Genomic DNA, 23,423 nt, shown 5'->3' on the forward strand with positions numbered 1-23,423 from the left:
TAGAAATATGGTAGAATTGAATGGAATTCTGATGGCTCTAGTTTATTCTCCTTAGCTAATCACAAGGTACCCGCCTTTTTGCACACCACTCATGTCCTCTGGGGCCCAAAGATTCCAATGGAAACGAAAAGGAGAAGAAATTGTTAGAAAGCATCCCCTTAATTACAACAATCTTCTCTCCAGAGGAGCACTGAAATTGCAATTATCAGCAGATCCTCTTGCAATCACTCGCGATACAAAGCGCAACTCGAGAGAAAATATGCATTGCATGCTCCTGCCTTTATCTTCCCTTCCAGGCCACAACATTGCCACTATCAACATTCGGGTGGAGATTGCACGAAGCACGATAAAACAGTGCATTTCAATCCCACTCCTAGCAGTTCAACAGATGTCCCAGTGAACAATTTGGAGGACACTCACCATTGTACCTTTTTCTATCAAAAGGCAATGGTATGGGGAACCCGCAAATTTGACCCCTAACTGCGCCAGCTGTTTTGCTTCTTGGCCTCAAATGTGGCTCCATCGTTGAGCATGTCTTGTGCATCAGTTTCCATGCCAAGCTTTGATAGAGCAAGAGCTTGAAGGTAGAAAGCTGTAGGCCATTCCTGCATGCAGACCTGGGCCTGCATGGCGTCCCGGAGGGCAAGTTCTGCTTGCTCATTCATCAAGTAGGAAAAACTGCGCCTAGCAAAAACTGTGGCTGAAGGTGTTGACATCATTGCAACTAGCTGCATTACAGTAAACGGGCTTGTCATATTTCAGGAGATCCAGAAGCAGAAAAACAAGATAAAAAATAAATACAATGTTCTAGGGGTATTGAGCAGCAGTACTTGAGATAGGCCGAGGACCCAACCACATAGGAACATAGACTTGTGACCACTTTCACAATAACATGTTATGATTCTTTCTGTGACAGTCTCCTACTATATTTACAAAAAAAAATGAAGAGAACAGGGATGTTGATACCTTAGAGTAGTAGTCAATTGCAGTCTTAAAATCCTTGTCTCTAAATGCGATGTCACCAACCTTCTTTGTGTTCAGCATCTCTTGAACTTGCTGGGTCCATTCTTGAAAGGATAACTTCAATTTTTAACATGCACCAGACAAATAGGCTTATCTTAAAAAGCAAAAAGGTAGTGCTTCATAATTTCTAAATACTTTGTGCAAATGCAAAGAAAAGATCTGGAAGCACATATCAGATTGTACAACAAAAAGAAATATGAAAAGTAGGTCCAAAGTCTAACCAGCAGTACAATCTCCTAAATCAAACATTGGTAAAAAAAATCACAGTTATGCATACAAAAAATTTGACTTTTGGACTAAAACAAGCTATGATGCATTTATAAGTCACTACATAGCCAAGAGAACGTCACACAAACATATTTCAGATTCTGCAAGCAAATAATGAGGTACACTTTTTTTTCCTTCTTTCTTCTAACCAAACAATGCAACAAAGCTCAGACTGGAAGGAACGGGGAGCTTCACAACAATCTCAACAAATAAACCTTGATGAACAAGTTATGAATTTAGTCAAGAGGGAACATAAACAAAGTGGAAGAGGGAAGTGAGGAAACTTCATCACAAATTGATAGCTTAAGTCAGATGCATGTTAATTTTGGCTGTAATACCTCGTTTTCTGCACCCTCATCATCTTTATAACCTGTTTTAAGCAATATATCATGCACCGCTGTAAGATCCAAAACAGAGCAGGCCTTCCCAAGTGGAGAAAGAATAGCTGGCAATACTGATGTGGCTTTTGTAATACCCATTAAGACATGGGATGCTACCTAAATTAGGATTCAGAACAGGAATGGACGATGTTAGTAGAAGCAACGAGGCCGAGCGCATCAGGAGCTCCCTCACCGCCGAGCTCCGCGCTGGGAGAAGAATACTAGGAAACAAATTGTTCGAGCTACTCACCTCCTTTTGCTTCTGAAGAGGACCAACAGAAGACAAGAGATACTTTATGTTTGGTCTATCCCTAGCTTCAAATTGCAAACACTTTGATGCAAGATCAACCAATTTCGAAGCATCCTCATTAGCATACTGCCCTTCTAAGGAGGAATCCATCAGCAACAGTATATTCTTCCCCCTTATCAAATCCAGTGCCTGAAATTCCCAAAAAGAACAAAATGAAATGAGAAATCATTGTCATAAATTACCAATATATCACAATAAAACACCTAATAAAGTTTCTGTCATCCCATTATGTCATGAGTGGCTCTTCTTCAATGGCACAGGAAATTAAGCACCTACCAATTGCTGTCAGTTCATTGTTCAAAGCTCACAGCAGTCCGTCAATAAAAATTAAAAACATTGTACCAAAAAGGTGCAAGGGAATTGCTAAAAGATATTTCAGAAATTTATTCTTCTTGAGGAAAAGCAAATGAAGCATACATGACTCGGAGGAATGTGCTTCCCGCTCAAAAGATCCAACAGGACAGTTCCATAGCTATATATCACACTCTCAGCAATTACTCTGCCTGCCATTCAAGATTCAAGCACTAAATATTCAGTGCAGTCCAAAATTGCATACTGTAAGTAGTATGGAGGATAGAAGACAAAAGTCACAAACAAGTTACCACAGCCCAAAAGGTATTTATTTAATGACAATCAGGAAACAGAAAGTTTTATAGTAATATTCTCAAGAGACATGACTCACTAGAGGTTCATTATTTAATTTCATAGATATCATAAATAATCTAACATACAACAATTGAGCTTATAATAAGTTCCCAAGTTGGTCTTCTGAGGGCACCACCCTCAGTGCCAGCTAATCATGAATGCGATAGCATATAGTAGAGATTAGGTATTTCTTACCAGTTCGTAGAAACTCTGGTGGAGTGTAAGCCAGGTTGGTACTATAACTTTTTCCATCACGGCTATTCTTCATCAGTCCAAAACTAGACAAGCGAGGATCACCTTCCTGATAGGAAATATAAATTGATTACAACAGGTAAAGAATTTCTTAGGCAGCTATAGAAATCAATTACGACAGTAAAATTTACAAAGTAAACCTTACAGATCAAAATTTGATTTTCAACAGGAGGAGAAAAAAAAGTCAAATTTGATTTTCAACAGGAGAAAAATGTAGTTACAACGCAAAAGCTAGCAGAGGGGGGAATAGTCACAGTGCAAAAGCCAGCAGGGGAAAATGTAGTTGAAACTAGAAGCTGTTAGCAAACTTGTGTCTACCTCATCAAAAAGTACTCTGTAAGCATTCAAGTCATGATAGATTTTCCGGTTCTCTGCATTGCAATGGTCGAGTGCTTGTGCGATGAAATATGCTACCCTCAACCGCATTTCCCATGGCAATGGCTGCTTATCCCCTGCACAAAAAGGTAGTGCACAGCATAGTCAATCAAGTGAGAAAAAGTAGACAGGGCACAATCACCTAGTCCCAGCAAACCACATTAATGCATGATCTGCACAGGTCAAATGCAGCAAGGGTGAAGGACGCAAGGTGCATTAAGTCATTGAGTTAATGCACAGGAGATCGAGATTCACGGTTGGTGCGATCCACCCTCTAGGATCATCATGAAGTACGTCACCACAGACGACACCACCAGGCCGCAAGGCCCATGACAGAAAAGGCTGGAGTACCAATAGCAAGTGGATATGGATATGGATACGGAGGGGTTGGGGAGAGGACGTACAGTGGAAGAGGTGCTTGGAGAGGGTGTCGTTTGGCATGTACTCGGCGACGAGCAGCCTCTCGTCACCCTCGGCGCAGCAGCCAATGAGGTTGACGAGGCGCTTGTGCCGCACCTTGCCCACGCCCGCCGCCTCCGCCTGCAACAGCAGCCACGCCGCATCACATTGCGAGATCCGGGCGGGGATCAAATCAAGCGGAAACAAGCGACCAACGCATATCGTACGACGAACTGCTGCGGGTCGGGCCACGAGACGCGAGAGAATCGCTTGACGGCGATGAGACGGCCACCGTCGAGGCGGCCCCGGTAGACGACGTTGGGCGCCTTCTCCCCGCTCTCGGAGACGATGAGGTCGGCGCTGAACCCCTTGGTGGCGGCGCGCAGCTCGGCCAGCGCGAACTCCCTGAATACCGGCACCGCGCGCTTCGCCGCCTCCTTGTCGTCGCCGGCGTCGCCGCCATCCGCCCCGCCGTTCGCCGCCTCTGCCATTCGAAACGGACGCAAGCGGCCGCGCCGAGGATTAGACGGATTAGAGGGGTTAGGGTTTAGGCGGTGGTGGTGGCGGCGGCGGCGGCGGGGGAGCGTGTCGCTTACCGGGATCTGCCGGGTTGTCGGCGGGGAGCGCGGCGGCGTCGTTGGGCGGCAGGGGCCCCGCCACCTTGGACTGGAAGCACCCCATGGGCGGAGTGGAGATCTAGGCGTTGTGGTCGGTGGGAATGCGAGTGCGGGAGCGTGCGCTCAACTCGACTCCAGTGCGGAGGAGTGCGGAGTGGAGCAGAGCGAGCTCGTGAAGGTGTGGGGGGGAGGCAGGGCTCCGAGAGAAGCGCGGCAGCACACTGGGGTGGTGGGGGATCCGGTAGGTGCGCCCGCAACACCAAGCATCCCCACCTCCGGTGTTTTAAAAAACCCCAAATCTCCTGCTACTTTACTTTTCTTTTTAATTTAAAAATACAATTCGTAGGAGTCCTATAATTTAAGGTGGTGTATTTTTTCTATTTTTTATACTGAGTATTCTTTTTTTTTCCTTTTAAGAGAAATCACACTGTTTCCCACAGCCAATCAGAGAGTGTAATATTTCAATTTTGGAATGGAAGAGCAATGGAAAAGGATACCAAGAGGATGCATGCAGCTTTTGGACTTGCTAAGAGAGATGCTTCGAATTTTGGTACGAATTTAAGAGTCACATTAATGTTGAAAAACTGCAGTACTATTTGTTTGGTATATACAAATTGATGAAGCTTCCTTAACTCGTATACGGTTCTATGCCTTAAATCCCTACCTGTATTATCTATACCTAATAAATCCCTACCTGTATTATCTATACCTAATAAATCCCTACCTATATTATCTATATATATAATATTAAAGAGAGGATGTTTCTTCCTGCTGTCATTTTTTTTCAACCGTCGTGGTCATTTTGCAAAAAAAATCCTTAACTTTTTTTATAACAAACCCGCGGTCCTTGGTAGAGGCACGTTGTCGTTGCACCGCCGTCCGCCTCCCCCCGCCCGCCACGGCCGGCCGCACCAAGCTGAGGGAGGGCCTCCACCTCCGCCGCCGTTCACCGCCCACCCTGAGACCACCCCGGCGGCGCACCTTGGCTAGCGGTGGACCACAAGCGGCGCCAACCTCGCCGGAGCTGCCAACGCGTCGTCATGCCCGCCATTAGCCCGCAGTGGAGCTCCTCGACTGAGCCGCACGCGCTCAGTCGCACACTGGCGCCGGCGAGAGGGACCGCGGCGGAACTAGGCAGGGCCGGCGAATCTGCACGGGTGCAGAAGAGTGAAGGCGAGGAGAGGAAAGTGGTAGCGCAGTTGCGGCGGAGAGCTACGGCTGAATGGGGGCAAAAATGGCCTAGTGTTTCAGGGGAGTCGGTGCTCAGGAGTTTTTGTTCCGCCCAAACACGAGCCCGGCCGTCGAATGACGATCAACGGCTCAGATTAAGCGGCCAGCTTAAGTGCTTCGAGCCTAGGCAGGTTGCGCGCGCGGTTGGGCCAGATTGGCGGCCCAACCAGTGGCTGCCGGGCCACAATATATTAAGCTGTGGCGAGCTGCACCCTGGGCCGGTTTTAGTTGGCGGGCCAGTTGCCATTTTGGCTCGCACAAGCCGAGAGGAAGCGCGTGCTCTGGGGCATTTTCGCATGCGTCAGCTTAGGCAGCTGGGCCATTTTGCCTTGCATCAGTTGGGCCAGCATTGGCCGCCTTGCGCACTGGCAGGCTGCTAACATAGGTCGCTGCCAGGCCAAGCAGCATTAAGCGCTGGGCCGCCGCATGAGTGAGGCGCAAGCTGGTTTTGGGTACTGGGCCGCTTCGGCTGCTACCAGGCCATGAGTACTGGGTCGCCTCTGCAAGCAGGGCTCGCGCAGGCCGCCGCATAGGCCACGCGAATGTAGCGCGAGCTGGTTTGGACCATTAGTTTGCCGGTGGGCCGTCTTTGTTTGAAGTGCACATGAGACCACCGTGAAATTTTCTTATTCCTTATATTAGTACCACCTCGCCATACGAAGCAGTGTCGCACCAGCTTAAATGTTCGTCCTCGCGAGCCATCCTCGCCGAGCTCAGTTGCGTGGGCTTGTAACCCAAGTGGGGGCATTAAGGTGGTGTGGATGTTTGGTGCAGACTCTGGGCTTGGGTCTGTGGTGTGTCCTTGCTAGCCCTGCCCGTTCCAAGTTGGTAGTGGCCTGTGCGGCCCAAGTAAAAGCTCGGGCTTCACTGGACCTGAAGTGGCAGGAACGGCATGAGGCTAGCTTCACAGAGCAGCGATCACTGCTCGCTTCCAACGGTGGAAGGATAACAGACCGCTACATCACGGGCCCGACCTGGACCCCGAGGAGCCGGCAGCAAGGATCGGAGAGGGAGTGATGGAAGGATAATAGCCCGCTACATCATGGACCCGACCTGGACCACGAGGAGCCGGCGATGAGGATCGGAGAGGGAGCAGTGGAAGGATAACAGGCCGCTACATCACAGGCCCGGCGGCGAGGATCGAAGAGGGAGCAGTGGAAGGATAACAGGCCTGACCTGGACCCCGAGGAGCCGGCGGGGAGGATTGGGCATAACTAACTGGATGGCGGGAGTGGGGTGAAGTGGGGGCCGCGGCAGCGACGCTCGCTCGTGCGAGCGGCGCGGCCATAGGTAGGGGTCGGGGCTGGTCGGATCGTGAGAGCAAATAAAGACCCGTAGCAACGCACAGGCATTTTCTACTAGTATAATATAAAGTGCGGTTGTTTCTTCCAACCGTTGTGGTTATTTTGCAAAAAAGTCTCTCAACTTTTTCATAATCAACCCACAGTCCTTGGAATAATTTTTGACAATTTTGCAAAAAAGTTCCTTTCTGCAACTGTGTGCCATCCACCTGTGCCCCTCCTCCTCCAGTCCTTTACCTGACCTCACCGTCCGTTGCCGTCGGCCCCCTCGCACTCTACCAGCCGCCACCTCCACATGCGTGGTGCGTGCTGCCATGGGAGGTTGCACGGGGGAGAAGAGAGGTCGCCGCCGGCCTCCTCGCCATCCTCCGGCTGCCTGCGCCACCTCTGCATGTGTGGTGCGTGCTGCCATGGGAGATCGACTCCCAGTCGGCGGAGTATTTCGATACGGGGAAGAGAAGGCCAAGGCAACGCGGGGAGGTCAGATGGCGCTGCGGGCAAGGAGCTCGAGTTCCGCCGGGCACACGAGGTCCTCTGATGGGGTGAACTCCTCCAATCGGGTGAGCTCCAATGTGACGAATTCCTTCTGCGGGGTGAGCTCCCTCCGTCCCTCGACGGCTGCACTTGCGTCGATGCGAACTGAAAAGGATAGCGACGTGGGCTGGATAAGATAAGGCACGTGTGAAAGAATTTTTACTGCACAAGTGGAAGGAGTTGAGGAGCGACACAACGTGTATAAAAATATAGGCATAATGCTATTAAAAGGAAAAAGAATAGAACGGAGTTTTAGTGGATTAACTATGTTAAAAATTCATCTATGGATCAAAAGAATTAATGGACTAATCTCCCAATTAAATATAAAGTCAGTCAGTGCAAGAAAGTAGTGAATTTGTTATTCAATACCGATATGATAATCTCTCTCTAAAGACAAGGGATCGACTCATGCTAACGGGGACTTGAGGATACAACAAAGTCGTTTAGAGCTTAAAAAAGAAGTAGGTCATGTATTTTAAGTTTTATGCCATGAAATTCAAAAGCAAAACAAGATATGCTGCCACACAAGAATAGTCTCATATACCACCTATGCTTATGTGGGTCGGCCATTAGAATCAGAAGTATACTTTGCGATCGACGCGTGCATAGGAGAGTTGATATGGATCACCCGCGCATTGCATGCTATTTGGAATGAACAACATGACTACGACTTTTAGAGTATGACTCTACACTTAGATAAGCTCGTCGGGTAGTGACATGTCACACAAAATTTTAATTAATGTAGTTCAGAGACTAAAATTAGAGATAAGATAATAGTACGATAGATCCTAAATAGTATACAACATTTACCCGTTAACTTTTCCACTTCTTTCATACTGCCACACGTGGAGGGAGGAGAAAGCCCTTGCCAAATCGTTTCGAGATATAAAGGGCTTGTTTAGTTTACGAATTACGATCGTTCGTCCACCACACCGCAGGTGCGGTGCGCCAAATTTGAATCGTTAAAATTCGGCGCCAAGATGTATGGCGAGAATGCAACTGATTTTGCTCTAGTTTTCCTGTGACCGCTAAACTTGCTTAATAAATCAAGCACCATCTAGTTTTCTTTACGGCAGCCACACCTACGACGTGGCGGATGCACACCCAAAATCTTCTTGAAAGATTTACGAACCTTTGATCACAACACAACACCAAAGTCCCGATCCTAACAAGCGCGTTCCCGGTGGCGAAGATTATCTAAATTGTATGCCATGAGATATCAAATTACGTTTGCTCGTGCCGGCCCCTTACTCAGGCCTTGTTTAGTTCCCAATTTGGGAGTGGCCAAATTCGCATTTTACCATAAATGCGCAACTGTACATTTCGTTTGTATTTGTGAATTATTGTCCAAACATTGACTAATTAGGCTCAAAAGATTCGTCTCGCAAAGTACAACAAAACCGTGCAATTAGTTTTTGATTTCGTCTACATTTAGTATTTCATGCATGTACCGCAAGTTTGATGTGATGAAGAATCTTCTTTTTGCATAGTGTCAAAGTTGGGAATTTGGAGGTAATAAAGCCCTTGTTTACTTTCCTCCAAACTCCCAACTTTGACACTATGCAAAAAGAAGATTCCCCATCACATCAAACTTGCGGTATATGCATGGAGTACTAAATGTAGACGAAATTAAAAACTAATTGCACAGTTTTGTTGTACTTTGCGAGACGAATCTTTTGAGCCTAACTGGTCAATATTTAGACAATAATTCATAAATACAAACGAAACGCTACAGTGTCGCATTTATGGCAAATTGCCAATTTTGCAACTTCCAACTTGGAAAGTAAACAAGGCCAAACACGGCCTCAAAATTTTCCGCACCCTTCCCTGGAGGTGCGATGCAAGCCGGCGTTGATAATCGGCAGCAAGCAAGCTTTGCAAACCTGCTACTCTGCAACAGTACGCACCGCACACGAGCGAGCCGGCAGCGGCAGCTGCTGCAGCAGAGCATGCAGCCAGGATGGTGCATCGCCTCCATGACTGCCCGCGTCCGGGTTCGCCAGCCAGCCAGCCGTCGATGGCGCCGCGTGGGGCCGCCAGGGACCACGCCGTCTCTGGCTCGACACGTGGGGTTGCTGCCTCGCCGCGCTGTTCCTCTGTTCCGCCCGGCCCCACCGTTCCCCCTCGTCTCGCTCCGGCAGGCGGCCTGTCCGGGCCCGCACGTCAGGGGCCCGACGTGACGCCACTAACAGCGGGCCCCACCACAGCCTGCGCCGCATTCAAGTCAACTCGATGTCCACACTAGCACCACTGGGTCTGGGTCGGCTCTGGCTGGTCCCCCTCGGTCGCTGCTAGCGAGAGAGCGCCTTTCCACTAGGCTCATTCACCGTTAGTGTTACGTAGGCCTACGCGGCCTAATTCACTAGGCTTCGCTGAATCGCTTTGAATATTTTGTTATCGTTGGCTAAGTACAGGTACTAGCGCCTCACTGATTGTGCCTCCGGGTTTTAGGAGTACTACTATCATTTGGTCAAGATCCGGGCCTGCTTTGATACCCAAACTTTTGGCCAAGGCTAGATTTGTTTATTTGAAATCCTGTGGAAATTGCATACGGTTTCCTCCAAATTTCTACTTACAAAACGTACCGGTGATATTAGGTTTTGCAGAATTTGCATAACTCAGTCTCGGAGACAAGGGTCTTGTTTAGTTACCAAACTGGGAGTGACAAAGTTTGCATTTTGTCATAAATACACAATTGTAACATTTCGTTTGTATTTATGAATTATTGTCTAAACATTAACTAATTAGGCTTAAAAGATTCGTCTCGCAAAGTACAACAAAACTGTTCAATTAGTTTTTAATTTCGTCTACATTTAGTACTCCATGCATGTACCGCAAGTTTGATGTGACAGGAAATCTTCTTTTGCATAGTGTCAAATTGAAAAAAAAAAAAACTTAAGGCCAAGTTCGGCACAGGGGAAGCTCGAGTTTTTGCAGGGGATCCTAGGTGGTAGTAGCGCGAGCCTAGCAGCTCGTAGCCTCGTGCATCATCACGGTCCAGGCACTTTGCGAATGGCGATGGCCGATGGGGACGAGCCACATCCGCTGCCATGGTTATCACCTTGACATGATGAGCGGCAGCAAAGGCTAGCAGGTATCATGCCACAACAATGACCATCACCCCCTGTCTCGGCAGAAAAGAGTTCAGGTTCCTGGCCCATGCATGAATTGTCTTGCACGATATCATGACCAAACAGTACAACACTTTTTAACTCAACCAGTTCTCGGAGTAAAAGAGGCTCCGTTTTACAAATTTACCACTACCACCATTGTTAGCTCCTTTTTGAACAAGAAACTAAAATCAAGGTTCACAAGAAAAGGAAGAACAGTAGAGGTGAAAAAGATCTGATAATTAACGAATACAGAGTTAAAGATTCAGTGACTGCGACACAGGATGTAACTCGATGTAGCAAACTCCTCATAAAACATTAAAAATTACTCGTAGTATGATGACAACACCTCTGGGCGGCGCTATCAAAATTTCTCCGAGGACCAATCCTGACGGGCACATCAACCTTGAACTTTCCTCACTTGGATGTGGTGAGTGGATTCGTCTCTCCAGATTGAAGCCACTCCACTCTGGACGAGGGTCACGTAGTCCCCCTTCTTCACATGTTGTGCTTTCTGTTCAATATTCAAACCATGGATTAGCAAAAACAAAAGGGAAGGAGATAACAGTTAAAACAGAGATGTGTAGTGTTAGGAACGCAAGATGGTCTGATGAATTAAAACTGCAAAGATCAGCAGTGGAACTTCCTAGCACATGGCCTTACCAGCAAGCTGCTAATTGCTCTGGAGAAAGTTTCTTCTGCGTCGTCAGAGAACTGCATGTGGATAGGGATGACCCCCTGATAGAGTGCCAGCCGTTGCTTCACTCGTTCCCTGCAACAGTAGTTTCCTCCAAGTGTCAGTGTTCTCCAGAGCATCTTTGCCTCTTGATAATTTGATTCATGAAGGCTATGGAGCTCATTCGATGCACAGCATGCTCCAAAGGTCTCATTAAAGGAAAATTATAGCATGTCATGAAAGAGAATCACAAAACAACTTACTCGTTCGTAAATGCAAATATTGTAGATGCGGGACGATAGTGGCTCAGGAGGACAGCCATGGAGCCTGTCTGTGTAAATACAATGATGGGTGTACGAAGGGTGTTTGCCATCATGGTTGAATGAGATCCAAACATTTTACTTAGCTGACTTGGGGAACACTCATTGTGTAGAGCCTGCCAAAGGAATCATAACGCGTAAGGAAACAAAGAGAAGAAAATAATAAAAGGATATAATTTTGACAACAAAATACTAATGAAAGCAGATGGTATCTTCGCCTTAAAAAGCTAGCTATCTAGCCATGACTGAGCAGTGAACATTGAACAAAGCTAAGGTCACCATGTGGTGAATTTGAAGGACTGAAAAGGATGGGGAGTCGAAAAGGACCTGACCATACCTGTGCAGGTGCAACAAGACCAGGGGAGGTAGTTGGGTTATAAAGGCTGGATTCTGTTCTAAGTGCCACAGTGTGCATCACCTTGACTGCCTTTAGTGGGTACCTAAACACAGAAATATGCACAAACCAACAGAGTTACAATAGACACGAATGAACAAGCTAATGGAGGCTGAAGCCGCAACATAACAAAAAACTTCCAAGTCCTCTAAAAGGGTTTAAAGAAATGAAATGTCCGCATGGCACTATGAAACTGCAACTAGGACATTTAAATTGCAACACATGCTGAAACCTTACTTTCCATGTGCAGTTTCGCCAGATAACATGATGGCATCAGCACCTTCCCGGACTGCAATAGCTATGTCAGAAACTTCTGCCCTAGTTGGAGTAGGATGGTTAATCATGCTTTCCAACATATTTGTAGCGACAATGACTGGTTTCTCCATGCTTCGACATGTTTGGACAATCTCTGCCTGAAAAAAAGTAAAAGTCACAATTTATATCATGCTGCTGCTTGGTTACATTTTTACACAAGATTCTTTCCTAGATACAGGGATAAATGACAGATTTGGCCCTCCTAGAACTGTACATAGAATATAATCTCACCTGTAGCAAAGGAACATCCTCAATCGGAAGTTCAGCACCAAGGTCTCCACGAGCCACCATTGCCTGAAAAGATTTCAAGAAGTTCAGTGTCTAGCAGACTAGCACTAATTAAGTAGTACATGACAAGTAGATATTTTTTTCCTTTTCGTTTATCAGACCTAGACCCAGCATGCTTTTACATACAGTATACATGAAGCCAGAGAAGAATAGTGCTTTTATACTACACAGAAGCATCTCATGAAAAAATAGTGCTTTTATACTACACAGAAGCATCTCATGAAAAAAGAAGACACGAAAAGTGCAGGCCCAACAAGTTTCTCAACACAGATTGCTTCATGTGCTTATCATGAGTTCATGGCAACTGGCCAAATTCCAAAGTATTACATTCTGCCAATTTACAAGTCCTTTCTCTTTCTGTCAAATTACTTCTATTCTGGTATCAAAGGATCACACAGCCAATGTCAATGGTCTTACCCCATCTGAAGCAGCAATAATGGACTGCAGATTTGGTATTGAATCTGCACTTTCAATTTTTGGAATGACATGTATATCCGCATTCGCACCTGGATATGAAAAGAGCACAAAAACATCAATTAGGTTCCTGTTTCCCAGCATAGATAGCCACGACTAGCATAGATGACAGAATGCACATTACCTTTAAGATAGTCCTTTAATTCATGAATAACTCTGGCGTCTTTCACAAAGGAAACTGCATAGAAATCAACACCATTTTCGACGCCAAATTTTATGTCTTCCCAATCCTTTTCTGTTGGAACAGCACCTTAGGATTTTGGATACAACTATGTGACAGCAAGACCAGTCAGGGGATAATCTTACCAGTGATAGATGGCAAAGTGGCACTCTTTCCACGGACATTTAGGTGGCGCCTTGATTTCAATTCTCCACCATCAACTACTTCACACTTGACAGTATCAGCTGATTTAGACTTCACAGCAAGTGCCATCATACCACCTGTAGCACACAAACGGTAGAATGAATGATCGGAGTATGAAAAATAATATCATATATAATGTGTAAATTGCAAATAAGTGAATCAATTTATGTAAGAAGACAACTAAAGAATCTGACAATACCATTATAGGATCTTATAGCAATACAAAGTCAAAATAATCAAAATACTGAGAATGATGAAACAAGGCAGATTGAACAAGAAACATGATTATAGGGATAACTTGAATAGGTATCACCATATGACATCAATGGCCACAGCATGAACAAGATTTTGCTTCAAGAAGGAACTCATCATTCAGGCACATTCAAAGTAGAATATGACAATGAGAGTTTAGCTCACCATCCACTAACAGTATGTCGCCAACTTCAACATCATTTATGAAGTCATCATAATTCACGCTGACGGTGTCCGCAGTGCTCACCCCTCTCTTAATCGTGAAGTTGAACTCTTGACCTTCCTTGAGCATGATTGGTTCTGGAACATCCCCACTTCTAACTTCAGGACCCTGGACACTCCTCAAATTCAGTCATAAGAACTTATGCTGCTGTAGCATTTGAATTTAATGTATTCAGCCAAGATATACCTTGGTGTCCAGCATGATGGCGATAATATTGCCATCAGTGTTCTGTGCATTGTACTCCTTGACCAAATCAATAACCTTCTGGTGTGACTGATGGTCACCATGGGACATATTAAGGCGCGCAACATTCATTCCAGTCTCTGCAAGCTTCCAGATCATCTCACGAGTGTTGGTTGAGGGGCCTATGGTGCAGACTATCTTTGTCTTCCTCCTAGAATTCGCAATAACCGCCTGTGAAGTGATTTCAGTAGCAGCCTCGCTATTCATCTGCATCAAGTATGTCAAATTTGTCACCACATGAAGTAACCACTTTAAAGCGATTGACTTGACTATCCTATCGGCTATCGTTCAGCAATTATTAACTAAAAAGTCTAAAATAAGCTAAACATTGGTTACAAACTTCAGACAGAGGTAGAAATAGCATCGAAATCTGAAACCATCTGTGTTGAGTCAGGTACTCAACATCTAGGATCAGGCACGGGAACCCAAATCAGATCAAATAAATGAACAAACAGTTATGTAGTCGTAGCTAAAATCTCCTGGAAATGAACAAACAGTTATACATATAATGCACTATGCTGCAGCTCTTTTCAGTATTGAAATGACAATCATCAAACCTCTGAGCCTGGCGCTCGGGATCAGACGATCAACAACTATTCCTAACCAGTTTGCAGAACCGACTACACTACGATGACCGACGGCGACACAGCGCTCGGGATCTAATCGCCAAACAAGAAACATGCGCGCAGGGACTAATCCGATGCAAAGCCGAACTGACACAAGCAAAAACCTGCGGCTAATCCCCTATGAACCCAATCACCAAGCACAAACGCACTCAGACATAGAAAGTAGCAGTACACTAGTAGCGCCAAGCGCCCAAGCCTGCACGGAGGAGGGCAAAAGGATGCCACTCACTGACTCACCTGAGCATGCACCGCGCCGTTGGTCGCGCCGGCGAGATCTGCCGTCAGCGTCTCGGTGGCGACCGTCCGCAGCGACCGCGCCGCCACAGCCCTCATAGGCTGCAGTGGCGCCGCCGCCGCGGGGGCGGGAGCCGCAGCCGGCCTGAACGCCGGCGCCGCCATTCTCGCCGCCGTGAAAGCCCCGATCTCCGCCGCCGCCGCCATTGGTGCCCCCCTGCTCCGCGCCGCGCTCGAGAGAGTGGTGTTGTACACAAGCACGAACAGTCGTGGGAGGCGGCTGCGTGGGCTGCGGCGCGCGTGTGTGGGAGAGAGCGCTCTCCGCCGCGAGGGTTTTCGTAAGATATTCCGGCGAGGTCGAGGCGCTGTCCGTGGGCCGCGTCTTTATACGCCGCAAAGGCAGAGGGGGGATGGAGAGAGGGAGGAGGCGGGTCCGCGCGCCAGGTGTACGGGGGGCGCGGTCCACACGATGCATCCAGTCCTCGGTTCATCCGCCCGCCCGAGAGAACCGGAGGAGCTCGGAAGGCCCGCTGCTGCTGGCCTGGCACGCTGACACGACCCGGAGTAGTTTACAGGTGGGCCGCTGTTCTGCCGGGGCCCAAACGTCAGTCTCTGCGAGTGCTTTATGGGCCCGCACGTCAGGACCCTGATACTTGGATTTTTATTTCGGGTTTCCTTTTGAAAAAAAAACTGTACTATCTCTGGGTTCGAGAGGAATATGCCACGAGCAGAAAAACGGGAGATTGCGATGCCAAGTGGAGAGACTGACATGTGGAGCCGGGAACAGGGGCGGAGATGGCGAGGCGAGGGGCATAGCTGTTAGACGTTTGCGTCGAGGGCGACAAAGCGAAAGGGATGCTCTTCGTCGTCTCCAGCGTCCCAAAAAAAAGCTCTGGTGTTTTGCCGTTACGATCTTTTTGGGTCACGTCACGTGCGATTTTATTTTGTCAGGGAGGTTACGGGTCACACACTCACACCTACAGCAGATCTCTGCCCCAAGCCGCGGAACGAATCTTCATCGTCTGGACCATGAGATGGGCTGCTCCTCTCTATTCAAGCTCTGGTTCTAATCATGACAACCAACACACAGCAGGAAAACGCAACCGGCCAAACCGGGTCCGGGGTCCTCGCCAGGCGGCTGCATATGCGACGGCATCGCTGCTGTCCCCGTCCAACAGTTGCTGAGAAACAAGTACTCAGTGGGACTGTTCGCTTCATCTTATTCAGCCGGTTTATCAGCCACTAAACAGTGTTTTTCTCTCACAATAAATTAGCTGTTTCAGCTTTTCAGCTGGCTTATAAGCTGAAGCGAACAGGCAGAGTATAATTGTGTCCTCAGCCACTAAACCGTAGTTTTTGCTTGTTGGAACTAGGAAAGTTAGCAAGAGAAACAAAACTTTAGTTGACTTTCCAAGAACAGCACGAACGAAACAAAGCACTAGGACAGACAGGAACCACCACCCTTATTTTTGGTGTATACTGCGTGAATCTTCTGTTAGTCCAAGATTACAACGAGAACAATATGCTACAAAACCTAGGTGGTCTTTCCTAGACAACAAAACAGCATTGTCGATGTTACAGACAGATACACGACATTTCAGCTCATTCCGTCATTGATCCGAAAGAGAGAACGCCGGCTCAACTGGAGCGAGGTAAAACATCAGCAAGTGACTCCGAATGGAAGAACTGCAGCTGCCACCGGTCTGCCCTCCTCGTTCAGGATATTATATGTCGAAGCCGCATTCCTCTGCAAACAATGGAAGCATCGGATTACCTATTAGCAGAGCAGCAGCAGAGGTTTCCTTCCTTTTCAAAATTTTAACCTTTGTTTTTGGAAAACAAGAAGATGATAACAGTGAAGAGGGGGGCATCTATCTGGTCACTAATATGCATACCGAATCGACGGCTTCAAGTTTCATTCCAGTCGACCGAATGAAGTTCCGCAGCTCGGGACTGACCGGGTGGATGTGTTTTCCACAACCAAGAATCAAGATCTCTGGACAAGAATGGCATATCAAATGTTGTCAACCAAAGTAATTTTTCTACCTATGAGGAGAATGCAATATACACGAAGTTAAAACAGGATTTGAAGCACTATCTTGAGCCCCACCATAAGAAGTGTCTGCACAGCAGCAACGTGCATAACTAAGGATTGCCCATTGACTAAACAAACATACATGAAATCTCCAACCATGCAAAATCATGAATGTTTTTTAGCTTTTCTAATAGGGTGGCACCAACACCATTGGTAAAACCAAGGAATAATGCCCACGTAAAACATGGGATGACGACATTAGCACGAGTGTGAAGGTTAACTGAGTATCTGCCAAGATAAAATTACCTGGGATAGGGTGTACAACTTTGAAGATTGATAAACTGCATTATTGAAACAAAGGAAAAGTGTCATTAAATAACATATAAGTAGGAATATTATCACCACCACAAATACAAACAAAAAGTTACAGAAACAAGAGTTCTAAAATATAAACTATCAAAACATCAATATTCATATATAGAATGGAGTATACAACACTTGCACCAAAGACTTAACTTCAAGTGGGAGTCCTACCTTTCAGCAGTTATCTCAGAGAACGTTTTGGGTGCCCATGTCATTATCTTGTTCTCTACAATCAATAAGCTGCCTTCATATTTTACATTATTAATCTTGAATCCAGTGTCATCATACCTGCAAACAGCAAAAGACACATGATTCAATGTTCCAGTCCAAACTGAAGCACAGAACAAATAGTACAGCTTATGTGCTTTTCTTTGATATATAAATAGAAAACGCACACAACATCGAAAACATAACATGAGAACTCCAAGCCTCCAAGATATGGCGAAATTCAAGCACATTTTTCTAGTCAATAGGTTTTCACATTTGTGTGTTACTCCTACGAATTGCAAATCAGTGAGGCCGACTAGTTGATCAAGGAAATATCACAAAATTTGCAAACAAAATATAGGGAATACAAGAAATTCAGAACATTCTGTCCCACACAACACCCATGCGTGTGGTTGCAAATGGAACTTTTTTAGAGGAACAGAGAATATGAGAAATTCAGAACATTTTGTCCTACACACCACTCATGCGTATAATGCTGAATGGATTTGTTAAAGGAACAGCCAGAGATCTTCGAATGCCTTATTGACACTAAAAGATAGTTCAATACAATACCTCTATCCCCTGTTGTATGTCTAAGAACAAATTTTTACTTTAGTTTATTATAATGGAGGCTTTCTGGCATGGTTTTTAAAGCGTTAAGGCGAGGCGAGGCGAGCCACCACCGTCTTATCGCCTAGGCGCCGCCTTGGCGGGCTAAGGCAACACCTTAGGCGAGGCAAGCCACCACCACCTTGTCGCCTAGGCGACGCCTTAAAACACTGCTTTCTGGATTACTAGTTGGTGCATATGGAAGCAATTATTTTAATCATAAGCTGCACTGCCATGCAAGGTGGAAAAGACAATCTGAGGAGATTTACAAAAGGGTGTCAATCCTCATATAGGATTAGAAACAGGTCTACATCCACATATTTTAAGAGGATTGACAACCCTTTGTAAATTCTGGTGTCTATCATTTCTTCCACTTGGGGCTGTTGTATCACTGTAGCATCCCCTCAGGGTGCCCCTCCCCTTTCTTGTCCACATGTACACATTTCTCCTTTTCATTTTAGTAGAAAACCACTGAACTAAAACACCGAAAACATAACAGGATAACTCTCTAAACCTCCAAGACATGCAGAAAATCAAACATGTATGTTCAGTAGATTTTTCCAGTAATGTTACTCCTGCAATTTGCATATCAGCGAGGCTGGACAGGTTGATTTCAAGTAAAAAGCACCAAAATTATAAGCAAATGGAGGATAGAAATTCAGTACATTTAATTCTATATTTCTACATCTCACTCATGCCGGTAGTGTAAAAAAATTCTTTTAGAGGAACAGGCAAAGATCCCAATGTCTTATCAAAAGAAGAAGCAGTTCAGTACAATGATTATCTCAAAAGCCAGCAGCTTAACAGGGAAAACGGATGCGGTATTTAACATACAATGCCAACCTTCACTCACCAGTACATTACAATAAGGGTGCTCAGAATCAATGAAAGCTCTAGGCATGCAGTACCAAACGGCCAAAAACACTAAAAGGAAGAAAAACGTCACTCCTTGTTTTTCAAGAAAGCAATAATGAGGGCCAACCAACCATATATTTTCCAATTTGCTAGATGTCGCGTTCTTTTTCTTAGCATTCCAGAACAACTGAATCCTAGGCTTATCAAGTTTTCCCAATACTAATTGAATCAAGGCAAACAACCATATTAGTGAGGCAAATGTATTTCACAGATAAGATGGCTTATTGGGAAAAAAAATGCAAGGAAATACTGAATCTTCACCATAGCAGAAAGAGGTAACTTTGGACATGTTAGGTGAATTCCAAGACCAACATGACCAGAACAAAATGTAAAACAAGATATCATCAAGTGTCCTCCATGTTCTGATGTATGCTAATCAAATTGTTAATATGCTAATAGAAGAGAATATACTACATGATTAAGATATTTTTTCTATGAAAAAAAGAGAAGATAGCAAGGACAGGAACACATTAGGTCATCCACGTTTTCCTATTTATTCAATCTGAAATGAATCAGTCAACTTTTCTGAAAAAAGTAGTCATCAACAGATGTACATAACAATTAGTTCCGATTCATCTCCCTACAAATTAAAGGATCATGACATTGGCTTTGGGGATAAAAGTGAACAAGGAAAGATGGCCCTCATGCCTCGAATCAATATTAGTTTCAAGACATGCTCCGTCACAGACTCACCGGCATTTATTTGCTAATAAAAGATCATCAAATAATATACCCTCTGTATTCTAACATGTGGTAGATAAATGCCATAATCTGTGACTAGACGAGAATATAACACGCAACCAAGAAATATTTTTATAGGGCAATAAAAGCAAAAATATTTGCCTATTCAACCAGAAAGAGATTGGTTAACTTTTATCAATGTCAGTTATGTAAACAACTGCTCATAAAGATTCAAGTTCCAATTAATGTCTCTAGAAGCTGAACGATCATCACATTGCCTTGACAGATCACCTTCATGCCTTGATCCTTTACCAATTTTACAATTGCTGCAACACAGGTTCTGTAATTTATGTGCGAGCAATATGATCAATTTCTGAGCTTCTGGCTTATATTGAAGTGACCACTTCCCACCAAAGCACACATGTCTCAAACGCAAGTAATCCGTCAGAGAAATAAAATCCAGTTTCTACGTGCATAATGGTTCTTCCAAAATCCATCAATCCCAAGTCTTAACTACAAAGCAGATTACACGCCTTGCATTTGCATAGACAATCATATCTCAAAATTAGGAAATAGGGAGTGCACCCTATAACACTTAAAATTCCTGAAGTTGAACGAACGAAAATAATGAGGCGAAAGGATGCAAGGAGAGATTGCGTACGACTGGAATCGGAGCTGGTCTTCGGGGACGCTGTCGATGAGGTTGATCTGGTCGTACAGAGAGAAGGTCCTCCTGCTCACACCCGCATCGCAGTCAAATCAGATCCAATCAAGCACCAACAAACACACGGGAGGAACAACGGCAACAACTAGCATTTCCACGGTCCGCAGGAAGTGGCCGTGTACCTGAGAGAAGGAAGGCGCCTGAGCCGTGCGCCATCGGAGACGGGTTCGCTACGCAGCGACTTCACCAGCTGCGGCAGCGCGCCCAGCGCTTTCTGCCCCCGCGCCGCCGCCGCCATCGCCTCCCTCCCGCTTCGCCGGCCGGTGGGTTCCTCGGTGGGGCGCTCGTTCTAGAGGCGTCGAGGGATTTTGCATCTAACACATTGTAAATTGTTACGAAATTCGAAAGAGTCCACTTGACGTTTGGAGACGATTTTGGAAGACATTTGGCCCATATCGCTATGAGTTGGGCTGGGCCTGGGGTTATTTGCGTATTCTCACATAGTGGGCGACGGCGAACTGCCGACGTGGTCGGGATGGCTGCGGCGGGCGGCGGCGGCGGAGGAGGAGGAGGAGCGAAAGCGGCGGTGGCAGAGCAGATAGCGCAGGCGGTGCGGTCCACCTCCAACCTCCTCCAGCTCATGGAGCAGTCCTCCCCCGCGCAGGTCTCTGCCCCGTCACCATCTCCTCCTCCCTTCGACCTTGTTTATGTTCCAATTTTGCATGATTTCTATATCGGTTTGGTGATTAGAAAAAAATTACAATTTACTCATGATTAGATATGGGCCGATTTGTCCGAATTCTGTCTTCAGAACTAACGAGGTTAGGAATCTTGTGATGGATTTCTATCATTGTTAAACTCACTTGCGCTTAGGGCTTGGGTCAGAACTGATTGCCCCATTCTTATGAATATGGGTTGAATGTTACAATTCTGCATCTTACGACATTCTAACATTCAACTGGCATCAAATGAGCAGTGTGTGCTTTGGTTGGCATTGAAAAACTTTCACAACACTGCTCTAATCTCGAATCAGAACGCTGCTCTGAACTTTCCATTCAGATGAAACATTGTATATAGAGTGATAGATGGTTCTATTGTTTTCCTTCTGGTCCATCCATCATTAATTAGAACCACTACTCCACTTAATACGAAATTGTTTCAGAGTTCTTCCGGCTTCTAGCCATCTTTTGTACCAGTGTATAAGGGAAGAAAAGTCCTCTGGCTACAAGCCTGCAATTACCAGTATGCCAATGCACTGAATTCAAGAGCATCAATAAATTTAAGAAATTGCATCCAGTACGAATTTATTGTAGTGTACTCCTTTCTATCAAGGTAGAGGAAATGAGTTTCTCAAAGTGGGATGATCATCACTAAGAGAGGTGTAATTTTGGTCTCAGGTTCACTTGGCCAAACTTCCCAAGAATCTCTTGGCAAAAGCATCTTTTGCACAGAACACAGAACAGGTAAGAAGTGTAGCATTGGATGCCAAACTACTTGTTGTAAATTACCCACTAACATTTTTGTTCTGTTCTAGGTGCTACACCAACTACCGCAAGTAATTTCTTCCTTGGATGCTTATATGGACAGGAGCTTGCAAAGGTGAGCTTCCCCCACTTTATGCTGTATGCATATTATTCATTATCTGCTCTTTAGAAATTTCACAATTTTCTCCAAAAGTTAGTCATGGAGCTTTTTGTAGCTGTATTTTGTCATGTACAGATTCAAACCAACCAAGTTGAAGTTCATTTTTCTTCCTCTTCGGCCATAAAGGGGTCACTTCACATTTGTTCATAGCAAATCAAGTTCCAAATCATGCCTCTCAAAGCTCAATGATCATGCACTAATGATAGAAATAAGGGCTGTATGCCTCAATTCTTTACCACTTTCTTATAAAAATGCTGCTAGACAAGAGCATCAATTTGTTTGTGAACAAGAAGATCAATTTCCAAGCTTCCAGCTTGCATCGAAATTACCACATCAAAACACAGTGATCTAGGCACATCCCTCATAAAAATATAATCCGCTTTGTACATTTCTGTAGCACACATAATGGTTCTTCCAATATCCGTCAATCTAAGCCTGAACTATAAAGAAGAGTTACACACATTGTTCAGATTCCAACCAACTTGGTTGATGTTTATTTTGTTCAATATCACCTCTGATAAATCCTCCATCTTTTTTTTTTCTAAAAAAATGCAGTGCCTCTCAAATTAAGACAGTCACACAGCTCTTGTCAAATATGGAGAACACTCAGCTGAGATCCATCTTGCCTTCCTCTCAGATGAGGAAAGATACAAAGAATACCGAACATGAAGAACTCAGGGTTGAATGACACGTTCGCTGAGACGAAACGGGAGGCTTGGTTTCCTCTATCATTCTGATTAAGAAGTTTTGGTACCATGGTTTTGGAGGTGATTTAGAAGTAATTAGAAACAACTGGGAAAAGGATCCATCGTTGCATAATGTTTGTTCCACATCCTATTCGATTGTTCAATGGTACTCCCACCATTCTCTTTTGATTGTATTATTTCCTCATAGCACAATGACCAAGGAAAATAATCCTACCTATCATCCTACTTATCATCCATTTAATCGTGCCATTAACTAGTCCTCGTAAACAAGCGATTTATTAAAGCTTAGACTTCTTGATGCCCATGTAGCCAATCTCGGTTGGAAGAATGAAGAGTCACGCATTAGATCTGAGACAACCATTAAGTGGATGGATAAATTATCAAAAGAGAATTTTTCAGATTTGGAAATATGCCTATCAAAAGCGAAGAGGGAGTATAATATTCTTCAGGTGTCATGTGATGTTTAGGCAACACGTGCTTGTTGATTACTGCAATTTCCGGGTCTGTAACAATGTTTTCATGTAATTGCATTGACTGGTTTTAGTGGAAAATTTAGGGATAAATTAAGATCCCCTTCAGGATTAATAAATTAATTAAGTGATGAAACGTTTGCGGTGGCACAGCTCTTTGAAGCATTTTATTGGATTTACCTGACATGATGTGAGGTAAATGTATACCCTGCATAAGATACATCAATGGTTTGTCCCTTCTCTCTATAAAAGGGGAGGGCAGGTCCTGATGACCCA

General features: G+C 45.2%; 4 protein-coding genes across 4 annotated transcripts; 1 reads left to right on the forward strand and 3 right to left on the reverse strand.

The window, feature by feature from the left end:
- On the reverse strand, positions 1 to 4,515 carry LOC117840200 (serine/threonine-protein kinase BSK2). The gene is made up of 10 exons (XM_034720659.2): positions 4,248 to 4,515; positions 3,879 to 4,135; positions 3,657 to 3,792; positions 3,196 to 3,329; positions 2,821 to 2,926; positions 2,398 to 2,483; positions 1,921 to 2,109; positions 1,629 to 1,787; positions 967 to 1,080; positions 1 to 728 (listed from the first exon to the last, which is right to left on the reverse strand). The coding sequence occupies exons 1-10, from the start codon at positions 4,330 to 4,332 to the stop codon at positions 477 to 479; spliced, it is 1,518 nt and encodes a 505-aa protein (XP_034576550.1). The 5' UTR covers positions 4,333 to 4,515; the 3' UTR covers positions 1 to 476.
- A 6,004-nt stretch (positions 4,516 to 10,519) lies between these two features.
- LOC117839332 (pyruvate kinase isozyme G, chloroplastic) lies at positions 10,520 to 15,213 on the reverse strand. The gene is made up of 12 exons (XM_034719634.2): positions 14,856 to 15,213; positions 13,936 to 14,199; positions 13,692 to 13,857; positions 13,217 to 13,351; positions 13,035 to 13,145; positions 12,854 to 12,942; positions 12,380 to 12,442; positions 12,071 to 12,246; positions 11,777 to 11,879; positions 11,383 to 11,555; positions 11,107 to 11,215; positions 10,520 to 10,957 (listed from the first exon to the last, which is right to left on the reverse strand). The coding sequence occupies exons 1-12, from the start codon at positions 15,057 to 15,059 to the stop codon at positions 10,844 to 10,846; spliced, it is 1,707 nt and encodes a 568-aa protein (XP_034575525.1). The 5' UTR covers positions 15,060 to 15,213; the 3' UTR covers positions 10,520 to 10,843.
- Positions 15,214 to 16,298: 1,085 nt separating this feature from the next.
- On the reverse strand, positions 16,299 to 20,700 carry LOC117840287 (uncharacterized). Its single transcript, XM_034720772.2, has 6 exons — positions 20,509 to 20,700; positions 20,324 to 20,395; positions 17,422 to 17,538; positions 17,194 to 17,228; positions 16,748 to 16,848; positions 16,299 to 16,599 (listed from the first exon to the last, which is right to left on the reverse strand). Exons 1-6 carry the CDS (start codon positions 20,622 to 20,624, stop codon positions 16,513 to 16,515), a joined length of 528 nt encoding a protein of 175 aa, XP_034576663.1. The 5' UTR covers positions 20,625 to 20,700; the 3' UTR covers positions 16,299 to 16,512.
- A 93-nt stretch (positions 20,701 to 20,793) lies between these two features.
- On the forward strand, positions 20,794 to 22,913 carry LOC117840288 (tobamovirus multiplication protein 2B). The gene is made up of 4 exons (XM_034720773.2): positions 20,794 to 20,990; positions 21,724 to 21,789; positions 21,861 to 21,925; positions 22,526 to 22,913. Exons 1-4 carry the CDS (start codon positions 20,862 to 20,864, stop codon positions 22,656 to 22,658), a joined length of 393 nt encoding a protein of 130 aa, XP_034576664.1. The 5' UTR covers positions 20,794 to 20,861; the 3' UTR covers positions 22,659 to 22,913.
- The last annotated feature ends 510 nt before the right edge of the window (positions 22,914 to 23,423 follow it).

Source organism: Setaria viridis, chromosome 9, assembly GCF_005286985.2.
Source record: "Setaria viridis chromosome 9, Setaria_viridis_v4.0, whole genome shotgun sequence".
Classification (NCBI taxonomy): Eukaryota; Viridiplantae; Streptophyta; class Magnoliopsida; order Poales; family Poaceae; genus Setaria; species Setaria viridis.